The 18,453-nt window shown below is 49.3% G+C and overlaps 1 protein-coding gene across 1 annotated transcript in view; it reads left to right on the forward strand.

Annotated features, from left to right (window-relative positions):
• Positions 1-18,453, forward strand: part of LOC142444870 (calcium-independent mitochondrial carrier protein SCaMC-3L-like) — a 33,936-nt gene that overhangs the window by 4,213 nt on the left and 11,270 nt on the right. The window contains exons 6-8 of the mRNA XM_075546227.1: positions 8,151-8,297; positions 15,303-15,491; positions 16,338-16,457. Of these exons, the coding sequence (XP_075402342.1) occupies positions 8,151-8,297; positions 15,303-15,491; positions 16,338-16,457 (456 nt within the window). The remainder of the gene's footprint in view (positions 1-8,150; positions 8,298-15,302; positions 15,492-16,337; positions 16,458-18,453) is intronic.

An 18,453-nucleotide genomic window follows, 5' to 3' on the forward strand; every position in this document is an offset into this window, starting at 1 on the left:
TTTTGCCCTATGGGTACCACGACTTGCTCTGTTTGTTCAGCCAGGCGCTAACCACTGACCCTCTGCACTGTCCCCTCTCACCGTCCATTCTGCTTCAGTAGGTAAAGGACCTCCTGCTGTGCAGCACATCTGAAGCCTGCTCTCTGGAACATCCTGCCCAACTCGTGTGCTTCTTAACTACGGAAGGCTATGGAGTCTCAGGAGCTAACGCCCAGCTCTCATGTAAAACCATTATCTACTTGGGGATGCAGCTCACTCCCACCACATGGGGACTGATAACAGAAGGTCGCCAGGCAGTGAGCGAACTCCAAACTCCTCAAAGCGCAGACCAAATACATTCTTCCCAAGGCTTCGGAGGACGTTTCAGACATTGGTTTCCTCATTTCCCCCGTTACCAAACCCCTTGTACAAAGCGGCTAGGGCCACCCCTCCTGGCCACCTTGACTCTGCCCACCTTGACTCTGCCCATGGTCTCCTTCGCTTCCCACCTTTGCATATACCAAAGCCCACCAAACCTTTTTAAATTTACACTCACGAAAAGCAAGGTATATGAGTTGAAGTCCAGACTCAGTCCCGTGGGCCTGCTCTGTCCTCTGTGGCTTATTTGTGTAAACAACTGGATAGGATGATCAGGGATTGGCCATCTAGCCTCCGGGCTCTGTCAGCAGTTACCTCCCTAACTAAAGGAGCCTTCAAGTTAACACTGGGAGAGCCTATCCAGACGTTATATCCCACAGACTGCAGGACATCCTCTCACATCAGGTTCTTTCTCTACTCTCTATAAGCCACTTGGAACAAATCCACCTTGTTTATTGAAAACCCTAACATGACCCTAAGCCAGGCTCCCGCTTTGAACCAGGCAACTCTTTTGCCCCAACTCCCAGACTCGCTGGAGCCTAGAAGTCACGTTTGCCCACAGGCAATTGAGGAACTAATGATGCCCCGTCCCAAACTCTCTGATCCACCGTACACTATTCCACATCTAACCTTGTTTGTTAATGGCCGCCTGTGCTGTCATCTCACTTGGTTGAGTCTGGGAAACAGCACACCTCCCCATCGGAACACCTTCGCCAAAGTAAGAATTATCACTCTCATTTGAGCTCTCTCTTTAACTAAAGGGAAAACATCTAATATAAATTTTTTGTTTTCAGATTCTAAGTATGTGTTCCTTACAGCTCATTGTCACGCCACCATCTGGGAAAAGTGCGGATTTATGACCACCAAAGGGTCCCACATTGGAAACTGTCAATTAATAGCCAATCTCTTACAGGTTTTTCAGCCACTGAGAAAAGTAGCTACTATTCATTGCAGAGGACATCACACCGATACCTCTCCTGTCACCCAGGGCAACCACCAGGCAAATGCTACTGCAAGAAACCGCACCGACAACCCGACTAACGCAGCCCCAAGTCTCTCGTTCACCATCCCCGACATGCAACCCTCTTACACACCCCAGGAAGAAGCCACCCTGAGCGAAAAGGGAAGACAACTCAAGAAGGGTTGTTAGTTCTCCAAAGTCAAATAACACTGGCCACACAACAAGCTGAAGACTTCTTCAACTGAATGCATTACTCTTTACACATTGGGCCCCGTGCCTTGTCCCAATTCTTGCCACCAATCTTATATCAACCTCAACGAACCCAGCTCGTCCAAAATGGTAGTTCCTCTTGCTCCATTTGCAAAGCGGTCTATACCCTGCGTGCCCATAAACCAACTACGTGGCCTACTGCCAAGATCGTCAGATCGATCTTACTCAGATGACTAAACGCAAAAATTTCCGAATCCTCGCATGTGGAGATACCTTTATAGGTTGGGTCGAAGCTTCCCAACTACACGAGAGACAAGATATAGGTACAGACATTCTACTCACCCAAATCACACCCAGGTCCTCCCCAACTCCAGTCAGATAATGTTCCATGATTCAGAACCCAAATCACACAGATCTAACTTTCTCTGAACATTAAATGACATTTGCATATTCCATACAGGCCTCAAACTTCAGGAAAGGTGGACAGAATGAACGGAAGTATAAAATATATTCTGTCTAAACCAGGGATTCCCAAAGATTTAAAGAGAGGTCACTTCACTGTCCCGCAGACCTGTTGGAGGGCCAGACGATAGTTAAAAAAAAACTATGAATAAATTCCTATGCACATGTACATACCTTATTTTGAAGTAAAAATAACAGGGCAAAAACCCTTGGCAGACCAGATAACTGTCCTTGGCCGGCAACACATAGCTCACGGGCATTAGTTTGAGGAATTCTGGTCTAAGCATTCCCAGGAACTTCAGGGCCTGTGGGTACACTTACTCCTTCTTGCCTTAACTCAAATCTGAAGCACCACCCCAATACCATGCTCTCCTTCTTTTGTAAGCCCATTTGAACTTTTGTGTGGCAAAGTCGTCCCCATCAACCACAACCTAACAACCCAAGCACCACCACTAGGATGCCATTAACCTTTTCTTTCTCTTCTAAGAAACTGCTCCAGCAGCATGCAGACCGGTGTCTGCCCTCACCCCCCTACTCCTACATGACCTGACTTGCCAGGAATCAGTCCGATAGACTCTGTTCTGCTAAAAGAACTTGATTCTCAGCCTTGACAACCTACGTGGACAGGGCCATACCCCCTAATCCTCACTACTCCCAGCACAGTCAACGTCCTTGGTGACCCTATCTGGCATAGTCTCACCAGCATAAGGTTAACCCAACACAAGTCATGACTGGTATTCAACCCAGATTGTGGGACCTACTACCCTATGCTTTCTGAGGGGACCTCCTGCTTCTCATACCTAGCATGTGCTCTGACGGTTCTCCGTGTAGACCCACACATACAACCTTTGGTGCGTCCTACTCTGCTCCACGCCAGGTCTTGCACGTGTGGCAGTTCTTCCTCCATGGCCGCGGTGGAACTCCTAACGGCATAAGGCATGCCATCAGTAGAGCCCATTGCGGCCAGCGTGGGTGGCGGCGATCCGTTTGCCTTCGCTTCAACATCACCTTTCTTCGTCCATTAATCCCAGGGGCCCCACACAAATTCAGCGAGCAAAACAACCTGGTCCTCTGCTCTCTACATGAACAAAGCAGTGTTGTAAACAGTTCCCAGAAACAGACTTGGTGTCTGCATATTGTTCCTAGTTGCAGCATCCGTGTAATGCGCACCACTACTCTATCCTTCAGAGTTACACCCTTCCCAGAAACCAATGTGGAGAGTATCAAATATATATTGCAGACCCCTCGGATCCAAGGTGGGGAAAAGGCATCACGGCCTGTTTGTATCCACACCGCACCGCTGCAAAGCCCTCCGCCATCCTATCAATCCATAGCAGTAGATTCAATTTCCCCACCCACCAAAGAGCATTGATGAAGTAGCTAAAGAAAACCATGATAATGAACTTAACCTATTAGCCTAACTTACACACCAGGACAACAACACTAACCCCTTCCAGTGGGTAAATCTGATCCAAGAAACAGCCCTTTAGTTAAATGCCTCTGGAATAGAAAATGACTCTTGGTTCATCTGCGCCTCCCTGCAATGTCCACTGTTGGCTGCACTTCCGGTAAGCTCCCTCCCTTCAGCCAAAACCAGCAACCCTTGTCCTGCCCCATTCCTAAGGTACCATTGTTTGCACCTGAAGGTCAGGTTGGCATCAGCTAACCCCTGTGTTATTTATCATCCACAAGACAGGTGTCGAGCCTACCCTGCAATCACAAGGAGACCATTAAAGGCTCACTTCAAGCCCCCTAAGAATCATCCTCTGGTGCAATGGAGCCCTAACAACATGCCTCAATTCTTCCAGCAGTGCCTACTACCTCCCAGTAACAGTAGTGCACAACATAACATGTAGAGCCAAGAGGAAGTCTAATGACTGTGGGACCTGCACGTGCTCTGTGGCTCTAACACCAATTGAGAAATATATCAACCAGTCCTGGGAGATCCAGCCTCATTTCCTCCTTCCCCACAGCTGTCGTGACTCTAGAAGCTATAGGACAAATCATCATTCAGCCCCAAACCTTTAAGGACAAAGTACAATTCATGATGGATTCCACTTCTAACTCGCTGGCTTCCCTCTACAAACAATTAACTTCCTTAGCCCAAGTCACCCTACAAAGTCACCGTACCCCTGACTTATTAACAGCAGAGAAAGGGGGGACCTGCATGTTTTTTAAGAATATTTTTACTACATTAATGAATCAGGTACGGTTGGGGAGAACATTCAAGTGCTCTACATCATGTCGAGGATTAGACAAAAGGGCTCCACGGGCACTTCCTCATGTTTTTCAAACTTCTGTCATGTCATGATCTATACTCCTTGTTGGGCCCTTGACAATAATTTGTGTACTGTTACAGTTGCCTCCCTGCGTGTTTGCAAATTTGCAGGACGGGATGAAAGCCATCTCCAACCTGATCTTCAGCCAAATCCTGCTTTACCCTTAGAGTCTGCTGCTGGCTGGTCCGGGCCCCAGATTTTAAAACTCTTAGATCTCCTCGTCGTCCCGCCTCAGCATGATGTAGTTCATGATCAAAGATGATGCCCATTACCACTATGAAGACTTTGGGAAGTTTGGCCGGGTACAGGCTAGGCAGCCTCTTGTACCAGCTTCTGAAGAAGACAAAAAGCCTGCTGAACTTTGTAACTTTTGCCTCCAGAATTTCACAGAGCCCATCTAACAGGCAGGGGTCACACAGCCCTCTCTCCTGAGCATTCTCAGAAGCACGTTTGCAAAGAACAAGATAATTTGCCAACAGGTCATCCCCAGACCCGAAACGTGCAACCCCCGCCAAAACCTGCAAACAAACACAGCACAGGAAACCTCCCTCCCACTTATAAGCCCACATGCCTTTGTCTCACACCCTATATATCTGCGTCCACCCCAACACCCTGACCTAACACACTGGGTTGTGGAACTCACCCAGGAATCTTCCCTCACCTCAAAAATAACTCACCTCTCTATACTTCTCACTCCTGAATAAGCCTTGCACCCTCCTGCGCCTCCATCTCCAACCTTTCACTCTTCCTCTCCCCTCCTGTGTTTGCCCCTCCTGGGGTGGGCTGGGGAGGACACGGCTGTGGAGAAGCAGAGCCCAAAGGGCTTTATCGTGTGGTGCTGTAACCACAGAAGGGGGCAGGGCTTGGCACTTGAAGGGCCACCACAGTCTTCCTCAATTTAGGATGTTGGGTGCTTGCCCAGTTGTTGGCCCCAGGCTGGGCTTGGCACCTTCCTCTAACAAGTGTGTCTGTGCCTCTCCTCATCTCCCCTAAACTCAGTCTTTAGGTTTAGGACCCACCCTCTACCTAGATGGATTGATTACATGATGTCTCCTTGCATTTGGAAATATGTGAGCCACGAGGTGCCTTGGTAACGTAGTGGGTTACTCACCGCAAACTTAGTTCAAAACTGCCAGCAGTCAGTTGGCATGAGGAGTCATGAGGAAGGGGGGAAGGAGTCATGAGGAAGGGTGGAAGCAAGGGCCTGATTGGAGAGCTCAAAGTTTCCTTTTTTCAGGGAACACCATTACCTAGAAGCATCTGAACCTCACGCCCACCAGGGGTAGGGCCTGTACAGCCAGACCCTGAGGGCGTTAAACCCAAAGTTATGCCTTGCTGTATCTTGTAACGATTGCACATGTCACATGCCAATGTGTAGGTTCCTGCCAATCCAGTTCTCCCTGTCTCTTAGGGGCCAATCTAACCCACAGCAGCTGTGTTTTCTGTCTTTCTTTCTTTTCTTCTCCTTCTTTTTCTTCGTCAATTTATAGGGGCTCATACAGCTTTTATTACAATCCATCCATTGGTTCAAGCATATTTGCATATTGAATGCTATTATATGCAAAACATTTTCTTTCTACTTGAGCCCTTGGTATCTCTCCTCATTTCTTTTTCCTTTCCTCCTGCATAAACTCTGGAAAATTTATGATTTTTTTTTGCCTCTTGCATTGACTGGGTTTTCCCTTCATCCACTTTGGTATTCTCTATGCACCTGGGAGTTTGTCATAGGTAGATCATTGTGATCAGATCCACTTTCCTCCTCCCAGCTAACCTTTTCCCTACTGGTATGATTACTCTCATTATTGGTCAGGAGGGGTTTATCTGTCCTGCATTCTCTGTATTTCCAGATCTCACCGCTATCGATGTACATGCTCTGGTCTAGCCAGACTTGTGAGGTAGAATTGTGGTCATGATAGTGGGGGGAGAGGGAAAAGGAGGAAGCCATCAAGATCTAGAGGAAAGTTACATGTTTCATCAGTGGTATACTGCACTCTGACTGGCTTGACCTGTCCTTGTAAACCTTCTTTAAAGGGATACCCAATCATGTACAGATGGGCTTTGGGTCTCCACTCCACACCTCTCCTCATGCACATTGATGGGATATTTTTTTCTGAGTCTTTGATGCCTGATACCTGTCACTGTCTACACTTCATGATCAAACAGGGTGGTGTGTGTCTGCCTTGTGGACGTTGATGCTTCTCAGCTAGATGGTCGCTTGCTTCTCTTCAAGCCTTTAAGACCCCACGTGCTAGATCATTTGATACACAGGCACCATCAGCTTTCTTCATCACATTTCTGATGCACCTACTTTGACTTCAGCCATCCTGTCAGGAATGTGAGCATCATGGAATGCCTGGTTGTTAGAACAACGTGTTCTCGTGTCAAGGGAGGAATTGAGTAGAGACCCAGTGTCCACCTGGTAGCTTAACACTTAACATATAAATATATCTGCAGACATCTCTCTCCCTATCGTTACATATAGTATACTCACATGTGAACATGCTGTGTTAAGGCCTTTCTAAATGCCCTTTGCGTCCTAGTGCTTAACTCTACTTCCTTTCACGTTCCTCTTGTCCCACTATCATGCAGGACCTTCATTCAGGGTTCAGTAATTGCTCTGGTTTGCACTGCCCTTCATTAAGTCCCAGCAGGCATCATACACCCTCCGTGCCATTGATTTCAGATCACTTGCTCCCTTTTCCCTAGGTCTGTTCACACCCACTGCCTTTATACTGCTGTCCTCTCATCGGAGTACCCCTGGAACCGTGGGTCCCTCTTCTCTCCAGATTGTTCATCCGGACCAACTAATCTTGATGGGGAGACAATATGTAGTCCTAAAAACCAGGTAGAGCAAAACAAAACAAACAAGAACCAACCACGCAAAAAGAAGTCTATAAATGCTTCCAGGTCTGTTTGTTGAACTTTAGTGTGTTTTATAGTCTTGTCTGATGGGGTACAAAGGCCTGAGCCCCAACGTCTATTTTGATATTCTTCTGGGCCCTCATTGCTTTGCTCTCCTGGCAGCTGTGTTGTGCACCATTAGTGTTGTGCCCCCGCGTGTTTAGGTCACTTCTGACACAATCCCAGCACTGTGTTTCCAGTGTGGTCCCCCTTAGTGCTATGGATCAGTGAGGCATGACATGTCTCATGATGGGGCTGGTTGTCTGGTCCTCTCTGTGCATTGGATGTTTTGAGCAGGAATACCTTCCCCAGGACTTGGTGCACGAGGATGCTTTCCACACTCTCTCCTTCCCTCTTGCTTTGCTCCTATGTGCTCTGACCCCAATTGGGCTCTCCCTGAAGTGTAACTTCAGTGCTGTCCTCTGACGTGAATTCTATGGGGGATGAGTGTCAGGTTATTCCAAGTTGTTGGAATCGGGATTGGGGGCGACCGCACAGACCTCCTGGTTCCTTGCTTCAGACCAGTATATTTCATTCACATCTTGACACATCAGGTTGAACTCTGGTACCTCTCTCCCTCTCCTGTGGAGGTATGAACAACACCCACCCCTTGGGTGGCCTACTACTCTGCTCCCAACTACCCATGTGTTTCTTTCCCCCTACTTTTTAGTTCACTGCCATATGCATCCCAGGATTGGGTCTGGGCCCTGGCGTGGGACCTGGACCACCCCACAGGAATGGATGTGTACAGGGACACAGCAGAGCACTGTTGGAATGTAAAGGTGACTGCTGTCTTTGGTATCCCCACACCCATACATTTAAGTGGTCACAGGCTGCAGGGGTAGTGGGAGCATCGAAGGTAAGTGGTTTTCAATTGAATGGTTGCAAGGATACCTGGTTTACAAGGGGAGAGTCTACATGAAGTGGCAGTGTTTTCGGGGTGAACACTTTCCTGATTCTCTCAATTTCGGAAGACGTAGCTGACCCAGCACGACACGGTCCAGTACAACAGGCTGCAGAACTACGTGCAGCAGATGCTGGGGGAACCCCAGGTTACTACAAAACGTTATCTGCTCAATGGGCTGGGCTTCATTCCCTACCCAGGCTTTGACCTGGCCAACTATGAGGTCTGGGGTCTGCTCTAACCTCCACATCACTTCCTCTTTCCATAGCTGTCTGCCTCTCATGGAGTCAGCTGGAAAGTACAAGGCTGTGGAGGAGCAGAGCCACGAGTCCTTGTCTCCCTGGCCTGTGGTCACAAAAGGCAACGGGGAGGCACTTCACTGGCGAACACTGACTTCCACAATTCAGGATGTTGGATGCTCTGCTGGTTCCTGGACCCAGTCTGACATGGCGTCTTTCTCAAACAAGTATCTGTGTTTCTTTGATTGACATGGTTCTATAGAGAGACAAAACCAGGACACTTAGGATTTTATAAAGATTGACATACAGAAATACACAATGCATGAAACAAACAACTCATTAGTCTACATGGCAGTACAAATGGCCCACTGCAATTAATGCTTAAGAGTCAGCTACTATACTGGAAGTTCAAGCGCTGCCTGTGTAAGTCAAAGAAGCAGGCTCTCTGGCCAAAAGCACCAATCAGCACGGCAGGTCACCAACAGTCAACAAGATGACAGGGTTTGACAGTCCCCAGCAAAATGAATGTATACTCCAGTAGCATGGTGAAGCAGGCCTTGAAGGAACCTCAAACTACAGTGCCACAGTCCACAGGTTAGGTGACTCATAAGGAGTGTAGCTTGTAGGTTGAGGCAGAGAACCAGCTAAGGCAACCACACATTGGTCTGATCAGCAAAGAGCAAGAGACAGGAAAGGCAAGACTCTCCTAGCTGTTTATCTCTCCCCCATTTAATTAATCCCACATGTTCATTGGCCACGTTGGCACGATAAACCTACGCCTATCACAGTGTCTCTCGTCCTCTGCCTAGAACTCAGAAAGTCATGAGGTTTAGGAGCCACTCTCTTCCGCGATGGATTACGTGATGTTCCCTTGCATTTGAGAAGCTGGTAGCATGAGGAGCCTTTATGGTTTGATGCGTTACTAACTTAAGACTTAGCAGTTCAAAGTGACGAGCTGCTCCCCGGCAGAAAGACGATGCTTTCTATTCCTGGGAGGAGTTACACTCTCAGAAATACCGTGTCCTGGAGGAGTAGCTAAGAGTCCGGATGGATCGAATCAATGGCATGGTGGGAGTCCAGTGAGAGCATCAGTTGGCATTATTAAACCAAATCCAGGGTTGGTGAATCGACTTGGGGCTCACAGGTTTTCTGAGTCTGTGAATCTTTCTGGGAGCCACAAGTCTTGCTTTCTTTCCAAGATGAGTTTGAACTGTCAACCTTGCAGTTAGTAGTGGAAACGCCTCCCCGCAGCGTCACAAGGCTTCCTTGGATGAATCGTGGCAAGTAATTGTATCACATGCGAGATCACTCGGGGGCAGTGGCAGAAAGCGTTCCTCCCATGTGTGTGACCCAGGATCCATACATTCCGGAGCTCCTACACCCCCCCACCCCCACGGCCTCCCCGGGCAGCTAACCCTTTCTATCAGTGGAGGGCTTCTGGTTTCTACTGTGCTGCTGAATGGGTTTCAGCCAGACCATGAGATAGGCTGAGTTTGGGAAAGAGATCACCTGGCCTCTCTTCCTGGTCTCACCCAAGCCTGGATGCTCCCCTCAAAGCTGCCCACCATAGGGGCCCCTGAGGGGTCAAAAGTCTGGGGAACCTGTTGCAGAAGCTGTGCCCTCACAGCATTATGCCAGCTACTACAGTGTGACAGACAGTTGGATAACAGGGGCTCAAAACACCCCTAAGAGTACCTCTGAGAGGAGAACAATGGCCTCCCAGGTGCTGAAGACTCGCCCGACACTGGCTCCCACAGGCCATTACAAGGGGCCAGGCGACTACGTCTGCCAGATGCTTCAACACCAGGACTTTGCCTCGTTTTATTGAGGACATGCGCCCAACATACTTGGTCATACGCCTGCACAGACCTGGCCGTAACAATGTTGGCCGAGGTGGGGGTGTGTATGCTGTAGGAGGATGTGGTGTGGCCCAGGAGTAGGGCCCATTCTGAGCCTTCTTTGGACCCCTGCTCCTTGCAGATGGTGAACGACATGTGGAAAATGAGATGAATGGATAACCAAGAGCCTAGCAAGGCTGAGAACATCTGTACCAAAACAGTCTCCATAGTGTGCACCCAGATGGCCAGTTATTACCTGACATTAATAAGGACAAAGATGCAAGTGATAGGACTGCCTACCCCTGATGAGGCCCACTTTGTGGCCTCCCCAAATGTTCTCATCCCCTCTCACACCCAAATTCTCTCTACTTGGCCCTGGCTTCTTATGCCGCAAATCAAATGAACTCATACTTACCCACAAATCTAAACATTCTGTCCCATTTTCACTCAGTCCCAAATTTGATCTAGGCCCGGGGTACACACAAACAGGCCTCCATGCACGACTTCCCCGACCTTGTGACACAACACATGCTCAAGACTTGATGGCCAACTTACACATTCCCATGTCGGAGGGAACGTGGGCAACATGAGGACGTTGCAAGGACCCGGTTAGAGTAAGTCCATTTCTAGGCCTTTCCTCCCTAGCATATCTCGGTGGACTTCAAACTTCCGATTAGCAGCTGAGCCATTGTCCCAAGTATAGACAACTCAGGGACCCCAGGACACAGGACTCACACCGCCAAAGAGGCCAGCATTCTCAAATACACTTAGCCAACGAATGGTCCCATAATTACTCCCCACAATTGTCAGGACACACCTGCACCATATAGTCCACCTGGGGATTCACATCGACCCTAGTAGACAGAGCAGAACGACTCCTTAAGGTCTCTGAAGTTGTCCATTCTCATGGGAGCAGACAGCTTCAGCATTCATCAGTGGACTTTTGAAGATGTGGTGGAACTGCAATTGTGGGTGTCTGGGATTTTACCTCAACCATTATGGGAGTAGACAGCCTTGTCTTTTTCCCTCAGAGGTGCTGGTGGGTACACACTGCTGGCTTTGAAGTTAGCAGACCAGACTCAACACAATGGGCCACCTGGGCTCACTTCACCTTTAGCAGCTCCTCCTCACCAGTGTCCCCCAAAAAACTCCTCAGTTCTAATTCCCCAACTAACTTAATAACCACAACCCAACCCATCTGAAACTCTCAAAACAGACCAGAGCTCACTCCCTGAACTTGACAAAGCCTCTATCCACAAGCCCACTGAACACATGCCCAGGCCCTAGCCAAACATAGGCATCCTTACCACTGTCACCTCTTTGAGGGGAATTGTCTGGAAACACAGCCCCTACACAGACCCTTGAAAACTCCCTGAATGAAGTCCTTTGCTGCCGCCGCAACACTACCTAATTTCCACTGCAAACCTTCCAGCACCTGTCTTTGCCTATCAGCACCCCAACACCCCCACTTCCTTTACTCTATGTGCAATAACTTGACCTCATTCCTCATAGATACTGTGAAGGGCTCAAAACATACCATGCGGAGTGTTTTCAGTCAAATCATCGCTGAGCAGGGTTGGCCAGGGCTTTTTTGAGGCCAAACCACCACATTAAAAGCTTTCCCGGGTATTGGCATCAGCTACACTGTGTATAATACAATGAAGGGTTCCCTGGAAATTTGGGTGACAGCCAGACCACAGGTAGACAGGGATGATTAGGTGGGGTCAGTCCATTCCACACTACATGATGTGACACCCCCCCCACATGACAGGTCCCTATGTGTAGGACATCAGTGTGTGCAAGAAGGTGTCAGAAAATTCCCAGAGCAGGAGTGGAAGCCCAGCATGTGGTGGCAGCCGCTGGGGGCAGCCTGGTGGCCATTTCACTGGCATGCACTGGCAAATTTCTTGCCATGTGTGTGACCCAGGATCCATACCATCCGGACACACTCCTGCACTGCTACCCTCTTCTTTCAGTTGAGAGCTTCTGGTTTGTACTGTGCTGTGAATGTGTTTCAGCCGGAGCATGAGATAGGTTGACTTTGGGAAAGAGCTCTCCTGTCCTCGCTTCATGGTCTCACCCATACCTGGGTGCGCTACTCAAAGCTGCCCACAATGGGGGACCCTGCGGGGTCAAAAGAGGGGGAAGCTTTTCCAGAAGCTCTGGCCTTGCAGCAATATGCCAGGTACCACAGTGTGACAGACAGATGGTTGTCAGGGACTCCAATCACCCCATGATTTCCTCTGAGATGAGATCCATGGCTTCCCAGGTCCTGAAGACCTGGCTGACGCTGGGCCATCCAGACCAGGACTAGGACCTGTGAGCCTGGCCATTGCAGATGCTCTGCTGACAGGGGATCCACTCCTTGTATAACGGTTACTTCCTTAACATGCTGGGTCCATTACCTTTAGTCACTTCTCCCTCCAGTACCAGTAACAGGCACTGCGAGACTGTGCATTTCAGATGCTGTGGGGCTGTGATCCCCTCATTCTATCATGGATACACACCATACGCGTTTGGAATTATGCCTCATGCATACACTGACAGGGCCATACATAAGATTGGCAGGGCTGGTGTGGCCCAGGGCTAGAGCCCATTCTGACCTTCCTCTTCCTCCTGCCCCTCTCACTGATTCTGCACAGTTTCTGCAACACAAGGACGAACATCGCATACTCAGCAACCTGGGGGCAAACATCTGCATTGTGACACTGTCTACAGTCCATTGCCAGAAAGCCAGCCACCCATTAATAAGAACGAAGATGCAAGCTGAAGGGCAGCCTGGCCTCTATGCTGCCCATCTTATACACCCACTAAAATCCTCCAATTGCCGGCCCACTGCACCCAATTCTCTATACTTGAGTTTGGCCTCGTATGCTTTCCACTGACATCCTCCAAGTCATACATACCCCCAAATCTGAACTTCTGCCCAGTTTCGTGGTCCGTGACTTTGACTTCAGGCACGAAAATACATCCCCCTCCGTTCCAACAATGGTGTGGGCAATAACTTGGCCTCGTTCCCCTAATTACTGTCGAGGGCGATTTCCACAATGAAAGTACTCATATGGTGAATCCTGGCCCAGCAAGCCTGACATGGACTAAACAGAATCCTGAACCCACCTTACTCAAGGTCATTCCTGCACGAGCAATCAGCTATTCGGTATAAGAGCAAAGGAAGACCACCATCAGAGTTTAAGTCAGAGCTCAACCACAGGCACAGGGTCAGAAAGAGACAAAAGGGCAGAGTCGACTGAGTCCCCCTCGTCCTCAAATCTTGCTGTTTCATCTGTGTGGAACAGTTGTGGAAAGAGAGTGTGCTGGAGCTTTAGGCCTGGAAGATGCTGGAGCCTCTAACGCTGGAGTTCAGGTCGGGACTGCAGTCTGGATCCTGCCAGGAATCAAAAGACATGCTGTGGACTCAAGAGCAAATGGGGAATTGGGAATCAGTTGGCAACTAAAGGGTGAGCTTGGCCGGGTGTGCCTGGGATGCCGGGCCTAGGAGGGGAGCTGTGACTTCCAGTGGCACTGTCAGGTAAACGCTGGCCTCCTAACTGCATGGTCAGTGGTTCACAGACCTCACGTGCTCTTTGAGAGAAAGAGGAGGCTGTCTGCTCCTATTAAGTAGGATAGCCTGGGTAACCCCATAGAGGGCATTTGTAAGTTACTATCTACTGGAAACCCTGGTTTTCATGCTTTTAGAAAGGGACCCGGACCCTGGAATTCTTGAGTCTGGAAAGAGAATGGGGACATTTTAATCACTGATTCTAAGAGACCAACAAGCATCCCCAGGTCCAGAAGGAGGAGTCCTTGTGATTCCTGGGTCTAATTGGGGAGCATGGATCCTTAGGTTTGAGGGGGCTGGTGGTAGGCCCCTGCGGTCCCCAAATGTTAAAGGGAATGCCCTAGCATTCCCCAAATCGAGGCTGGCAGCTGAGATTTCCAATTCCAAAACAGGAATGAGGTACTGGGGAATCTCTAGGATTAGAAAGGATGCCAGGGTACCTGTACCCTGAATCTTGAAGGCAGTAGAACATCATGACGTTGCCAGGGTTCCGCAGATAAGATGGAGGCTAGGATCAGATTTGTGACTTCCAGGCCTTACAGTAAGGGGGGCGGGTGGCTTTACAGGAATCAGAAACTCGGATCCCACACTTCTTGGAAGTTCCCTGAGCCCTCGGTCTTTGAATTTGGCAGGGAAGCCCGGAGCATGGAATTCTATGCGACTTGGGAGAAAAGCGGGTGAAGTGTATTTTCACCCAAGGAGGCATGTCGGAGGGAGGAATCCAGGATGACATAGGACAGCTCTAGTTTTCCTTTACTCTGTGACCGTCATGTTCTGGAAAGACCTGATCCTCAAGCCCACCGAGTGGCAGGCCTGCCTACCTGGATCACGAGGGTGGTAAACCAAAAAGTCAAGCCTGAATTTCCATATCCCATAACCAAGGACCGTGTCGCCTCCCTTTCCCATCTCCTACAACCAATCCAGTTTCCCCTCTTCTGTGAGATCACACCCACTGTAGCCGCGTTTTCCTTGGCTCCCACCAAAAGCAAGCACTGGATCACTTCCATTGCCATTTCTTACCAATGGTGTCAGGCATCCAGGTGCAGCCGCTAGCTCACCTCAGCCATTGGCTGCATTTAGAAGTCAAGTCTAGAAAAGGATTCTGGTCACGGGGAAAGCAATCCAGTCTCAGTGCAATCACATCCAGACGACTTCTCCGTGGACTGGTTACAGCCAGTTCAGGCCTTCACAAGGCCGCCCTCCATTGGTGGGGGTCGCGACCATCGCACCAGCACCCGCCAAGTGTGTTCACAGAGGCCTTCGAAAGCCTTGGGCTCAGCACCCGTGAGCCCTCGAAGCCTTCGCTCTGGTCCCAGAGCGCGAGCTCCAGCTTCATGTGGCGCCATGCTCCCAGGTCAGGTCGGTTTGCCCGCCAACGACGGCTGCTCGCAACCCATTGGCTCTCAGAGAAGTCCAGTCCCCCGTGCTCCCGCCTCTGACCGTCGCTGCTTTCTGATTGGCGGTTGGCCTAGAAGGCTCGCGATTGGTGGCCGTGAGCGAGGGCCGTCTCCCATTGGTCGCGCTCCGCAGTCCGTTATGGTGACGGCGGGAGGGGGCGGTGCCTCCCTTCAGCTTGGACTTTCCTTGTGGAGCCAGGCCTCCTCCCGCGGGATTCCCTCCTTCTGCTGGACTTCTGCCTCAGCGTCAGGCCGGTCCTGCCGCGCCACGTGGGAATACAGCCCCGGGGGACGCTGCCGGACATGGCCGCCTGCAAGCGGGCCCAGAGCCCCCGGAGCTCCCTGCCTGGCCCCAAAGTGCGGGCCCAGGACGCTGAGGTCGCGGTGGCGGAGGCTGGGGTGCAGTGGGCCAGGCTTTTCTCAGCCGCCCAGCGAGGGTGTCCAGGGACCCGAGGGGACACCTTAGCTGTGTGACCGCCAGGAGAGGAGTCTTTGGTTCCTGGGGGGCGCTTGCTGCTTGGCGTGCAGGGGAGGAGTCAGGAGTAAGGTCGCGAGCCAGGGGTCGCCTTTGGGGGTGGGGTCCTAGGTCATGCGTGGGAGGAGTTGCATCAGGCATTATCCTCTCAGAGTGACCCCGCGGCACAGGGAAGGGAGAGTCCGGGGTCCCGTCATCAAATTCGTGACAATCAGGGGACCCTCTCCTCGGACAGTTTAACCCCTGTCCTGGAAGCAAGAGGTCCTACTGGGTATGTCTGCAGGGTCTCTCTCCCCAATCAGTGTTGAGCTTACCCCTCTTTTCTGTGATGTCTCTCTCCTGCCCCTATGGGGCTTACTTACATGAGAGTCAAAAGTTCTTCAGGTCTGCACAGTAGTGAGGGAGCAAGGACTCAGCGACACTGCAGGACAGGGTGGAATTGCCCTGCTGATTTTGAGACTGCAATTCTGTATGGGAACAAAAAGCCTCCTCTTTCTCCCATGGCCCAACGCGTGGTTTTGAGCCACTCATCTAGCAGGTAGCTGCCCAACACGTACCACTGCACCTGGGGCATGTGCCACAACCACTGGACTCTGCTCGTCTCATGGTTGAGGACAAAACAGTGGGGAAGCCATGGTTCCTGTCCTCCTTCTGGGGCTCTGGTGTACAAGGGATGGCGGCTGTCAGGGACCTGGAGCTGAGCCCCAGAGCACGGCCTAGTGGGATGGTAACCCAGTGATCCTGCTTATTTCTAGATTGCAGTAAAGACGGGAGACTACTGGTCCACTGCCCTCAACAGCAGTACACCCAAGTTTGGGTTTGGTGGCCAAAAGCGACACAGTGGGCATAAGGAGGTCACTTGTGGCCCCAGTGCAGTAGGAAGAGAGCTCTCTGGGGCTGAGCGTCCAGTGCTTTTCTTTGGAGTTGGCTCAGAGTGGGGGACCGCTGCCCTTTGGGCTTTTAACCCTTCAGCAATCTCTGCTTTGTTCTTGTCTCCTCTTTTTTGTCAGCCTGCCCTCTAAGCTTCTTGTGACTCCCATGGTGCTCCACTGAAATCTCCTTCATTTAAGAACAGGAGGGCGTTATCACCTACCTAGCAGCAGCCTGCAGTTCAACCAAAGGTCCCCACCCCAATAGAGCACTCAGTGTGAACTCCCTTGAAAGAAAATATGTAAAACTATTAATAATCTGAAACCACAGGAGAATATCGGTGATGTGTGATGGTTACCATGGCTTCCCATTAGAAGACACACCTATCAAATAAAAACAGGATTTTTTATCTTTCAATAAGAAACACAAAGCATATTCTGTAGTCTTTTTTAGACATGACAATAGTTGTGGTAGTTACATAATCTCCTGTCAACTGGTGGTTAGTAAGAAATAAGGGGTGCAATTTAGCCTGGCAATCAGGTCACAGTTGGATGCCCTCATTAAGAGGTGCCACAGATGTAAGTGGCTCACTGGAGGTCAGATCCACACTCTCTGCGCTACACATTCCTGTTGATAAGGCACGTGGAGCCACACTTTTGACAGACAGAGCCCTTGAGATGCATCCAGCACCATTGGATCCACAGGACTTTCCACCCACTTGTCTCTGATCTTCTTGTATTCTGCACTATTGCCTGTGCTGCATGAGGCTGAGGAGGAATTTAGGGACTGGTATCAGACATATGGGCTAATGGAAGACTTAAGGATTTGACCTAGTGTGGGCTGGGAGGGTTTCCTAATATTCAATTACTCATTGATATAAAGTGGTTTTTGCATTTAAAGATGAACTGAAATATATACCCAGGACTGAAAAAAATCACTTTGATATTCTGGCAGACTGGTTATAACCAAATAAAGGCTCTTTAAATTTATAACACATTTTAGTGGCTGTCGCTTTTCTAACCCATAATAGTGTCTCAGATATTTTTATATGCTCAATTTTCATTCTCATATGCTTCAAGGAATATTTTGACTTTACTCTTTATTTCCTCAAACACTCAGTGGTTTTTAAGTAACGTTTGGCTTATTTATATGTATTGGACTATTGGAAGGTGATGATTCTATACTTAATCTGATTTTTTATAATTAATAAAATTATTTAATGGAAATTTATCATGTGCTAGGGCAATAAGTTATGCAGGTTTTATGGTCTTCTATTATTTTTAATCATTTTATTGGGGGTCAAACAACTCTTATCATAATCCATCCATCCATCCATTCAGGAAGGAGATGAGCCAGTCAGGGTGCAGTGTGGCAAGGGTGAAACATACAGCTTTCCTCTAGTTTTGAATGCTTCCCCCCTCCCCAGTACCATGATACCGATTCTACCTTAAAATCCGGCTAGAGCAGAGGATGCACATGGGTAGAGATAGGAACTGGAAACACAGGGAATTCAGGACAGATGACCCCCCAGGACCAGTGATGAGAGCGGTGATACTGGGAGGGTGGAGGGTAGGTGGGATAGAAAGGAGAACTGACTACAAGGATCTCCATGTAACCCCCTCCGTGGGGGGCAGACAACAGAAAAGTGTCTGAATGGAGACGTCGGACAGTGTCAGACATGACAAAATAATAACAATTTATAAATTATCAAGGGTTCATTAGGGAGGGGAACAAACGAGGAGCAGATACCAAGGGCTCAAGTAGAAAGAAAATATTTTAAGAATGACGATGGCAACAAATGTACCATTGTGCTTGACATAATTCTGACTTTACACCATTGTAAGCTGAAAACTGTTTGTAGTATCTTCATATTTCAAATTGTGTCGACGGTGATTAATGGCATTAACTTAAGATGTTGTAACTTTCTGTAGATTTGGGGGATTATCCCTTTATCTAATGTATTATCACTGAGTACTTTTTCCCAATCTAGGGGTCCTCTGT

This window comes from Tenrec ecaudatus, chromosome 1 (genome assembly GCF_050624435.1).
Source record: "Tenrec ecaudatus isolate mTenEca1 chromosome 1, mTenEca1.hap1, whole genome shotgun sequence".
Taxonomy (NCBI): Eukaryota; Metazoa; Chordata; class Mammalia; order Afrosoricida; family Tenrecidae; genus Tenrec; species Tenrec ecaudatus.